Consider the following 12,369-nt stretch of genomic DNA (forward strand, 5'->3'; position numbering starts at 1 on the left):
AGGTAAGTAAACAAAAAAAAAATCGTAGCTATCCATTTATTTTACAGGTGAGCAAAAGCAAGCGGATGGACCAAAATCGACTATGTCGATTTTGTGGCCGTAACTCCGCTTTAATGTCCACTTTCGCTAAAAGTGCACCCTGACCCAATCTTTTAATCTTAACAAGGGCATCCTCAAATGTAGCATAGCTAACTGACACTGACTCATCGTTAATCTCATCATTAAGAGAATTTCCTCTGGGGTATGAGAGGTGATGAATCAGCCTATAGGAATTGGGCTCCTTTTTCTGTACAATTCCTATGGGCGAGATCCGAAAGTTACTAAATGGGGGAAACCTAAAGGGACCTACATACCTACCTTCTAAAACGTCCTTATTAATTTTTTTCTAAGACTACATCAAACATACCATCTACAGATTTTAAATTATTTACAATACTACAACCTATACCAGTGAACCGAGGGAGTCTAAAACCAAACTGAAAACCTTCAGATATTAGTTGCGCTTTCCATTTGTCTGGAAATGCTTGGAGCCAAGGCAACATTTCTGACAATATCACTGGGGTTGGGGCCTTTAAGAATATTTCCTGACTGTTGGACCCCAGCCAGCCTCTTAATGCATTTAGAGACTGGGTGAGTCCCAGTGCAGAAGGCGCATTCATGCCTGTACTTACAGGTACCTGGCCATTTGCACTGGGAATCATTGTAGCTAAAACAAATTCCCTTCTTATATCCTGATGGGCCAGGAGCCTGCTGTTGTGACACTGCTGTTGCTTTTTGAAAAGTTGGTCTCTGGGTCAGAAAAAGGTCCAGCCAGAGGCCGACGTCTTTAGTACCCCATTTTAGATTAGGGTGCACAGCCATTTTTTGACGAAATGCAACATCGTAACTAAACCATGCTAAGCCACCAAAGCTTTTGTAAGCTTCCAAAATAATTTCTAGGTGATGGAAAAGACCAACACTCCTACCAGGGAATTTCTCACACAAAATGGACGAAAAAATGCAGAAAGCCTGCAACCAGTTAAAAATTTACTTTGGAATAAATTGTCACTTTCCTCATCCTTTCTATCATTCTTTGCAATAAACTCCCTGGCAGATGGTAATAAAGATAAAATATCAATATACATTCCCTGCCAAATCTTCTCCTTTAAGGTGTCAGGTAAATGAAACCCCAGAGGAGAAACTTCACATGGTAAAGCTTCTTTCAAGCAATTTTCAGGCAAATTTTGTGCCATAGCCATGTTAAAAACTGAAGAGACATCATTCCTTAAAACGCCACTAGATGGCGCCCACACATTGGTAACTGGAATTGAAGCAGGATTAACATTATTTTTCAAGGATTGACAACTCTGACAAAACTTAACAAAAAATTCAAACATTTCATCATTCTGTGGAAAACTCACCACCCTGGACGGGCTGATGTGGGGATAGACCGGGACCCTCTGGTGCTTGAACAGCGCTCCGTGAGTCCTGCAGAGAAGAAGGAGAAGGATGGGGCCTGACCTGAGTTGTAGCCACGCTCTGAGGATCAGCAGCTGACTTGCCTCCAGTCTGATAATGGCCGGACGAGTGACGACTAGGTGGCCTAGAACCCACCAGGGTGCTGCTCCTCTCCTCGGGAAAAGCGTCCGCTGAACGTCCCGGCGATGATGCTCCTTCGACCGGTCTGTTGGGGAAGCAGCGGGTGGCAGATGGTCAGTACCGGCGCCTGGGTGTCCTCTTCCTCTTTGTGTAGCCGTCCGCTCCGGAAGTGATGCGAGCCGTCCATCTTCCGTGACCCGGTGACTGATGATGGCATCCGCCGGAGGTGACGCGCTGAAGTCCCCGATGACAATTTCTTCCGGGCTCCCGACTTCCACCACGGCTTCCTCCAAAATGGCTGAAGAAGACGCAAAATCCACCGGAGCTCCACAAGCATTCTCCCTTGGCAAGTCCAGGTATCTTCTTATCCAGTCATCGCCTCCGACCTCGCCCGCCAGCTCAATCAGCTGCCTAAGAAGACTCATCTGGAGAAGCACAGGAATGCTGTGATTAGTTATCCTGTGGGATGGAGTCCCTGGTCACGAAACCCTGCCTAAATAGCCCCAAACTCAGGTATTGGTGGGCTACTAGGGCGGGCAGAAAAGGCGGGAAGGGACTTTATTCGTCACTAATTTTAGAGGAGACTGGAACCTGCCTAGCTACCTAGCCTAAGCTCCCCAGATACAGGGAAAGAGCGGGATATTAGAGCAGGAAGGGGGCTAAGGAGGATAAGGAGTCAAAAGGTCACTGCCTCAGATTTCAAACAGATAAGATAAGATGGCTGACATTAAACCTAGTAGGTTCTTGTTCCCTTCCGCCATCCCATGGGAAAGTGGGGGCTATAGGAGCCCCCCTTTCACATATTCTTAGTTATAATCCTCACTTATTGAGGTTGACCACGAAGATGTGGTGAGTTTTAAATATCATTGCAAAAGGATCACTAAGGGCTTGTTCACACTTGACTAAATTTCTAACGCTTAACAAACGCTCCCCTATAGCGTTGACCCGTACCTTAAACACCACCTATCAACTCTTTTTTTATTCTAATTTGGTAAATACCCTAATTCTATCTGAATATACCACGTATCTCTCTAATCAGGCAGTGTTTTGTTGACGTCACATCCGGCCCAGCGCCATCTTGTGTTCCACCCTGGTTATGGCGGTGTCCGTCCACATCCTGCTTTCATCCAGGCAACAACAGGGAACACAGCGTGCACGCCAAGCTGCCACGACCTCGGGACAGTCAGGAGAAGCTTTGGGACGTTTTTACATGAAAATGCTCTTATTATTTCACCATCTCGTGAGTTGCTAATTGTCATTTTAATTAAACCATTGTTTTTATATGCTTCACTTAGTATGGCACCCCTTTTGTTCCTGCTCCTATAGTGTTAGTATGGGCATTAGACTCGCTTTAATGTGCTTTATTATTGGTGTTAGACAGGGGTTTTACAAGTGTTATTGAGGAGTTAAAAATGTTCCCCAAACGCCCTATGGGCAGTTCTAAAGCGTTTGACGAGCGTTAAGGCGTGGTAAAACTGCTTTACAAACACCTATTCCATTACAGTTAATAGGGTAATCTTAACGCCCCGCCACTGCCTGCCAGAGCATTTGGGAAGCATTACCATAGACTTGAATGAGAGGCGTTGAAAGACTTCAAACGCCTCCAGACTTGGCATGAGGCTTTAATTTTGATGCAATGTGACGCTAACGCTTCACGTTTTGATAGTGTAAAACTGTCTATTGTATCTTGTGCATAGGTTTTTGAGGGGCATTTTTAATGCCAGTGTAAACTCAGCCTAAGAAAATCCCAATGTGGTCAAATGTTGCTCCAATTTGTTTTATGATCCGGCAAAGATACAGTTGGCATTCCATAATAAAATAGGGGAGAATGATCGGTCAACTGATTTGTCATTTTAAAAACGTGTCCCAACACGGAATCTAAGCAATGTATTATAAAAAATAAATCTACCTCTTGGGTCAGAAGGCTGACAAAAACTTTCTGTAACCTGATTAATTCTTTGTTGTTTTGCCCCTATTGTTCTATTGTTATTTTTTATTGTTAATAGTGTTAGCAGTAATAATATGTAGTATTAAAATACCATATGTTATTGTGAGTTAGCTTGTTGTACAATATTTTCTTATTACTTTCACTTATATGGTTTATTTTTCAGGATTGGCAGTTAACTGTAAGTTGTATAGGCTGAAAGAATGCTGTAAGCTGATATATCTATGGTCACTAGAACATATATTCCCAGGTGCCTCCCTGTGACGACTATTAACGTCTGCTCAGTGTGTGCTTGTGTGTGCGATACAGTCACTGAACTGTGAGCAGAGGAACAGTCTACCTGTACTAAGAGCAGCTGTGCTTCTGTGATTACAGGTAAGTGTGCTACCTACAGCATAGTATATGCAGAGAACATCACAGATAATTACAGACAATTACAATGATTTATGGGACCTGGGAACCTACTACTGTGACATTTACATCTATATAGAAGAGTACATTTTTTTTTAGCACTTAGCGAAACATTATTACGAAACTAATTAACATTATTACAAAATTGTTAAATGCACTTATTTTGTCTAAAATGTTTTGTATGTTTAATTATCCAGTCTTAAAGAGTGCACTATTTATTATAGATGTGTATGTATATATATATATATATATATATATATATATATATATATATATTTATATGAAAATCTATTATAACACACATAACACATTTCTGCTCTTGTCCACTAAGGCATTTTCAAATCGTTTGCAAACATGTTAAAATATGAAATTTCTTTTTTTTTTTTTGCTAGAAATTACTTTAAATCCCCAAACAATTATATACAGAATGTCCTGAACTCTTGAGAATAAAACAGAAGCAGTTGCAATTGTTTTATGTTGCAGAATATTTGAGCATCTGTTTATCAAACACATAGTTTTTTTAAGGAAAGATACACTAAAATGAATTTTTATACAAACAAACACACTATTAGGTCCCGTTCACATAGGGGCGATCCGACTTCGGGGGGGCGACCTCCGAGGTCGCGGTGCGAGCAGCGCACTGCGACCTCGGAACGGCCGCCACGGACTTCATAACATTGAAGTCTATGGCGGTCGCCTCCGGGTCGCCCCAAAGAAGCTCCGGACCCTTTTTCTAAGTCGGAGCGACTTGTGTCGCTCCTATTAGAACGGGTCCGCAGCTTCCCTATGGAAGGCGACCTACGGCGACCTGTGAGGCGACCAGGTCGCCTCACAGGTCGCCTTAGTGTGAACGGGGGCTGATGCACTTTTTTTTATCACATATTAAAGATAGGGTTGCGTCACCAAAAATGTCACACATTAAAATTGCATGTGCTTGTAAAATTGCAAAAAAAAAAACCCCAAAAAATGCTACCCATATTCTTCATAGGTCATACTTTAGATTTAGAGTTAACCATGTATTGTGGTCCTACAATAATGGCGCTCAGAACAACGTTCACAGTTATAACTCACATAAGTGGAGCAATTTATGTTGACATTCAAGTGCGTGCCCAACACTGCGTTTGCTTTGGGGTGTATACAGGGTGACAGGAGTGCTTTTAAATGTTAAAACGATTTGTATTAATTTTTTTTTTATTTTGTTGTGTACACTTTTTTTGCAAATGTAGCAAATTTTTCTTAATTTAACTTTATTGCAATCACAATGGCGCTAACAAGTGACATATGTGATACCATGGGCAAGTGACAGGTCCTCTTTATGGAAACATTGGGGGTCTATTAAACCGCCAATGTTTCCCCTGCCCTCCACTGCAGCTAACAAAGCACAGACTGTGCATGATCAGCTACTACCCTGGCTATTTTAGCTGGGGAATGACAGCTCTGAACCTGGAAGTAAAGTAATACATATTGCTTCCAGCCATACCCCCGGGGGGATCGGGGTATGGATGTTCCCTGACTGCCTCCTGCTATCACTGTCACAACCGCTTACTATGATCTGAGCTCTCGGTAGAAATGGCAGAGTCTGGGAACCTCCTGTGGGTGCCAGTAAAAGGTGGGAGCGGGTGGGCACACCTTAAGAGCTCATAAAACTCTCTAGAGCCAGACAGATCACTTTTACCTGAAAGGTCATCCCTGGCTTTAGAATACATACCAATCTCATGGCTGCAGCAGCAGTCGTGAACTTGTTTTAACCCCTTAAATATCAGGAAGTTTATAAATGTACCTTGTACTATGTCCAATGCTATAAGCATTGGACATAGTACAAGGAATATCAAATAGAAAAAACCTTTTAATAGGCATTTCATATTTTGGTGGGTGGTTTTGTTCTCCCACTGAAACTTCGGCTGTCTGTTAAAAAAGTTTTTTCTTACTGATACACAGTGTATATATATATATATATAGCTATATATATATATAGCTATATATATATATATGGTGTCTGCTGCAGCTGTCTCTTTTAGTCTCATCCCCCCTTCATGGTCAAGGGTGTAAGGGTTAAAATATTGGTTCTCTCATATCTTCAACTAGTCACCGGTGGGTGGCTGTGAAGAGGCCGGGTGAGCGGCGCTGGCTCAAAGAGCAGCCCAGCTGCCTTGGACCCCACATGGACATGCTGCCCCAGGCCAGCAGGCAAGTACCTGGTTTGTCTATGGTCAGTCCAGGCCTGTCTGCAGGTTTCTCTTCATGGCTCTTCACCAGATGCATGTTTGTAGAATGATCACTCATTAGAACAGTACACATTAAAATGCCAAGATTCATGCTTAGCTCTTTCCACAATCTTGTTTAGATTCACTTTGAACAGCTTAGCTCCATCACTGATCTCTTTGCTCTCCTCTACACTACCATAAAATTATTTTCATGTTGATATCTGCTATTTACTATCTTACTGTGTTTTATTGATACTGCCCATGCATCTCCCTTTGTATATATACAGTAAGTTCAGATATTTTCTAAGATTCTAACAGTGTTTACTTTTCTCTTTAAAAAATCAACTTGATGATCATTTTCTAAACAGTTTGCTACAGGCAAGGACTTCAAAAGAAATGCGGTATATGCTTTTGTAGCACCCTCTTAGATAAATTGCTAAGTGATAAGAAAATTACAGTTTTTGCTGGTATGTAGTCAGCCCAGTTTTTGATTTGTATAGGTGTGCATTTGGTTTCTCCCTAAGCTCAGCAAGGTTGTGGTTTCTCACTGTTGTCAGTAGGTGTGGTTATAGTATGGAGTTTCCCTGCCAGGCTGAGTTATGAATATTTGTATTTCCTCCAGCCATCCCAGTAGAAGGTTCAGGCCACTGGAGCATGATAGGGGGGCATGATTTTGGCAGGCCATGTGTTTGCTCTCTGGTCTATGCTTCTGGATCCAGATACCTGACTGGGGTCCACCATTCACTGGGTGAACTGCCCTACACACCTGGCCTAGGAGATTCACCAGCTGGGGAAGCTGTTATCTCTTCAAGGCTTGGATGCCGATCTATATTAATGCTCATCAGAGTCCCCGCTGTAGCAGAGCCGGGGGGCCCATACCTGCAACTAAGAAGGCACCCTTAGGGCACTTTTGGGGATCCAGACTACTAACATTTCACTAGAAGGCAATAGGAAGCTAAGTCTGGGCAGCTATTTGGTGGACTCATGAATAAAGGACAGGTATGCTGATCCAGGTGACGTTTCATGCTTTAAGGATATGAAAGCCAATATAACTTTTACAGGGTACAACTCCCACAGTGTTCCTGATTTGGCCATTCCCTCCAGTCTCTGGTCAGGAAGTGCTCTTCAGGACAGAGAAGTTAGTTTTTTCTTCTTTGGAGCTAACCTTGATTGAAGTATCCCATGTTCTATACCCTTCCCGAGTTTCAAGTTTTTTAGCATTAACCACTTGCTGACCACCTACCACAGATATACTGCGGCAGGCTGGTTCGGCTGCGCGAATCGACGTATAAGTACGTACGTTCGCGGGAGCTCTCCATTAGGAAGCAGGGAAGCTGATCCATGGGACTGGTGGCCACAATTGCTGCCAGGCACCTGCGATTGCTCCCTGCTGAGAGAGAACGACGATCTGTTGTTGTAAACACAGCTGACCGTTGTTCTCTCTGAAATTAACGCAGAGAGCCTGTGATCCTCCTATCTAGGTTTACAGGTCTCTGTGTTAATTCCAGAAGTACCTCCCCCATACAGTTAGAAAACACTCCCCTAGGCTCACACTTAACCCTTTGCTCAACCCTGGGTTAACCCCCTCCCTGCCAGTGTCCTTATTACAGTAACAGTGCATATTATTAGCCATGATTACTGTAGTAATGTTACTGGTCCCCACAAAAGTGTAAAAAATGTCAGTCAGGGGTCCGATCTTGTTTTTTTTTCTCGTAATTGTCGCTCTTTTTTTATTTATAGCGCAAAAAATAAAAATCGCACAGGTGATTAAAAACCTCCAAAAGAAAGTGCTATTTGTGGGAAAAAAAAGGACATCAATTTTATTTGGGTACAGCATCGCACAACCGCGCAATTGTCCATTAAAGTAACACAGCGCCGAATCGCAAAAAATGGCCTGATTATTAAGGGGGCAAAACCTTTCCAGTCCAGAAGTGGTTAAAAACTCAAACTAAAAAAAAAAAAATAATAAAAAAACTTAAACTACTTCCTCTAGACTGGGTACTTGGTCAGAGTGCATGGAGTCCCTATTGGGTGAGTGCAGGCAGCCTCTACATGATCAGAAAAAGAATTCTGGTCATCACCATCATTGTGCTGCCGTTATCAAGATCTGCGCACTGACTGTATTTTTACTACATTCAATAATCACCTATCAGTAGCCGTTTGGGGGGTATTGCTACACTTTTTTTTTACCTTTTTTCCTTTTTCATTTTTAAATTTTCATACTTAACCATGTATAAATGAGCAACCATGTGTGGACTCTTTTTTTCTACTAATCTTCAGTTTTTTAGAAGTTCTGCTACTTATAGAACCTATGTGTAGTCTGAAATTGTAATTCCTGTAGTTCTATTAAGCATTGTCAAAATGATTAATTGCCGATTTACATTGGTGCGATGCGGGAACCCTGCAAATGCCCTGCGGGGATCCCACATCGCACCGACTCGGAGGCAGTTCACACTGCCCTATGCGAACTGCTGGGAGTGTCAATACAAAGTTAACGATCCCCCCAGATTAGTTTTCATATCGCAGTGCGAACTGTCGGTTTAGACAGGAATAGGTGTGAACATGCAATCTGATTCTGGTGCGACTTTGGTCCATATGCGATGCAAATTTAGCCATGCAATCTGCATGGCTGAATAGGCATGGCACAGGCATCGCATGGGATTTTTCATAGCGGTGCGGTGCAAATCACATGCGATGTCTGACGTTGCATATGTGTGACCCGGCCCCCGAAGCTCATCGCTTGACTAAAGCATTTACTCTGTGGAATAAAATCCACTGTTGCTATGTTAGCCTGTATACTGTGGCAACAAGCATTTATGGTCAGGTTACATAATGTTTATATAGTGTGTGTGCTATATGTACTCAGGGCTTCCATTACTGTAGTCCAAACAAGGAGTTATATGCTGTAAAAATATATAAAAAAAAAATGTTTTTAGGTTAATCATGCTATAAACAGATTTAGCACATTTCACTTTTCTTTTGTATGATTCATCCCATACAGTAGATGACAAAGCAGGTGTATGTGTTTTCCCTAGAGATGTAATATGAACAATTGCTTCCTCTGCTTGTTAAGACTGAATGAAACAGAATGACACCCAAACCAATCATTTCTAATGCTTCATAAAGGGATATACTGTATGCATGTACTTCAGGTGTCTATAGAGATTAGATGATGACCTAATGTCTTTGGGGCATCAGCAGAAACCAGTTGCCTAGGTGTGTCATGGGTAGAAGCAATTAGACATTCTGTACAATGACACTTTTTTTTCTATGATAAGCTAGCAGACAGGTGCTTGCAGCATGCTTTTTCCCACTATTCCTCATAAAAAACACAGAAATGATTGTATGATGGGATCCTTCATTTTAGTTGCAGATATTTGAAAATACATAGGAAGCACACCTTGAAGATATTGAGAATAAGAACATGCTCATGTAGTGCACCTCCCACTGAACACCTGTGGACATTGCCCAAAAGCATAGTTAATAAGGTTTGATGGCATATGGCTTGTATAATGGCATAGGTTCCTTGATTTTTAGACAAAATAGGGTCTGGGGGTACACAGAAAAAAGTGGAAGTATAATGAGGTGGAAAGATGGCTGCTAAGACACAGATGGCATGTAATATTAATCTTTTCTCTTTCTCATTATTTCATGTCTATGCAACATGCAACCCTGCAAAAAGCGATAAAAATATATTTTGCAACAAAAAACCCCCCTCCTTGGAGAACGAGGAACACTGTCTGGACGACAAGAGATATATACAGTATATGTCTTTGATATCTTTGACGGAAAAAACCTTTTCAAAACTGCGAACACCGAAATATAGACTTTTAACCCTAGGCTTGCCAAACTTTTTACTAACTTTTGATTGGTCAAATAATATCTTGATACAACCTATTTTCCATACGTCATATTGTATATTTAATCTCAAACGCAGAATAATAAACTCAGATCACATTGATTCAAACTACTGACTCTTGCTGATCTCTATGTAGCTACATATCTGATTTGGTATCACTGGCTAATAGGTGTCAGGTATTTATACCTGAAATAGGAAAAGATTCCACAACAAAAGTAACCCCCATTGTCGGTGTCAGTAATAATACCCCCAGCAGTGATGTTAGTTAGAGCAATAACGACCCCCTGCATTTGTGACTGACCATAATAATAGCCTCCCCATTTTAGTGTCAGGTGTCAGTGGCTGCAAAAATAACCCCCAGTACTGGTGTGAGTGGATACTATAATAACCTTCAACATTGGTGTAGGTAGTCACACTGACTGTAATAGTAACCCAAAGCATTGATGTCAGTGGATGTAAAAATACCCCCCAGCATTGCTGTCAGTAGATGCGAAAGTAGTCTTCAGCATTGGTGTCAGTAGCCACAATTATAATCCCATGCATTGGTGTCATTAACATTTATAACACCCCCAGTATTTGTGGTTAGTAGTAAGGATGATCTTTAGGTTTCTCGGTTTAGAAAATGGGTCAACAAACTGGCGAGATCTAGCCAATGCGCCCATCACCTCAACCTCCAGCTGTCATTGATTGGTGGTATCACTGACACCACAAAATGATAGAGACTTGCCAGCTTGCTTAAAATTGTAAGGTGGCAGGAATCCTGGTGAAATAATTGACTAAATAGGGTCACAACCATAATAGGTCCCTGACATCACACAGGTTCCTCAACACTGTTGTGTACATCCCTGTGGCACAGATGAACTCACATTTGCGACAGGAGAAGTGGAAGGATAAGATTTGGAGTGGTGGCAAATCATTAGGTATCGCTCATTTTGATTGATACTGGACCTACAATGCAGGATGATGTAATTGACATTTGATTTATATTAGGGACATTGTTCGTTCTTTCTTTTTTTTCCCATAGAAGTCTTTTTCTGGGGTTTCTATATTTTTTTACTTTTCTAATTGATATGTTTTTTATTTTATTTTTTTATGAATGTATAAAAAGGCATGACAGAAAAATAGCCTAGGCTATATACAGCGATTGCCGCAAAAGAAAACAATTAACTTAATGTATGTGAACAATATTGAAAACTTATCTTTACAGTATAAGTGAAAATACAAATCAATTAAGCATATGAAGATTAATGAAAAGTTCCAAGAAATTGATAAATAGATAAATAAGTCTTTTCCAGTGGTGATCAATATATGTGAATAAAATAAATGTAAAATTCAATAAATAAGTATTTTCAGGTGGTGATCAGGTGCAAAGTGCTTCGTGCTCAATAAATAAAAGTTTGTGACTTTCGTGACTTGGATTCCTCTTTTCCTGTGGCTTGTGGTAAAAATGAATGACTTACCAGAATTATTGGGTCCTATGTGCTGTATAGCACTAGGACCTACAGCGCTTGGAGGCCGTTCAGGCCGGATTAGGGATCCCCTTTTTGGATGGTCCTGGTGGGATACAGGTTAGGTTCTTCCTTACCCGATCTCGATCCTCAGGATATGAGTTAAAAGAAAGGTTCCAGATAGTACTTAATCATTTTAAAAGTCTATTCATCAAATATTCATAAAAATCGGAGCGAAGAAAGACTCAACTCCAAGTTTGCAGGCAAAGAAACCGCTTACAAACACCTCCTAGCAGAGTGGTGAGCGGAGTGTTCCGGCGTGCGTTTCACGTGGTGCGTAGCGTGCTGACGTGCGTTACACAACCTTGATGCGCTTCTTCACTTCCTGTGACGTTTTCAAAAGGTAGGAAGGCACTGCGCACTGGCTAGTATTTATACAGAAGACACCGCTCATCACTCTTTTTGCGGCAAGCGCTGTATACAGCCTAGGTTATTTTTCTCTCATTTTTTTTAATCTATAGCTGCTGCCACACAATATATAATTTATATTTTTATATTTATATCTCACAAACTATACACACAATTTTATATATATTTTTATCTTTTATCTATTTAAAACCTTTCCCGAGGCGCGGGGAGATACACTAGCATAGTGTTATCTTTTTTCCATCTATAACAAGGCATACTATGTACCCCTTCCCAGTCACATAGCGGAGGTAGAAATCTGGAAGGCCCCTTATTTTAAGAGTTTCCAGATTCTGATAACCCCCCCCCCCCTCCGCCGACAGACTCCTATATTTATTTTGGGGGACTGGATGTTAGGAGTCGGTCCTTGTCCCTATCTAGATGGAGACAAGGTGTCTTTCAAGGAGGGAAGCTTTACTGCTGCCTTGCAAGGTATCCTCCCAGTGTTAAAGGCATGTG

The 12,369-nt window shown here is 41.4% G+C and overlaps 1 protein-coding gene across 1 annotated transcript in view; it reads left to right on the top strand.

Moving 5' to 3' along the window:
* Nucleotides 1–2,295: 2,295 nt before the first annotated feature.
* LOC309562228 (putative ferric-chelate reductase 1) overlaps nucleotides 2,296–12,369 on the top strand; it is a gene marked incomplete at both ends in the record, with an annotated part of 31,672 nt that continues 21,598 nt past the window's right edge. The window contains 2 exons of the mRNA XM_082266352.1: nucleotides 2,296–2,314; nucleotides 3,690–3,704. Of these exons, the coding sequence (XP_082122478.1) occupies nucleotides 2,296–2,314; nucleotides 3,690–3,704 (34 nt within the window). The remainder of the gene's footprint in view (nucleotides 2,315–3,689; nucleotides 3,705–12,369) is intronic.

The sequence above is a fragment of the Pelophylax lessonae genome (assembly GCF_965119305.1).
Source record: "Pelophylax lessonae genome assembly, chromosome: 8".
NCBI classification, from domain to species: Eukaryota; Metazoa; Chordata; class Amphibia; order Anura; family Ranidae; genus Pelophylax; species Pelophylax lessonae.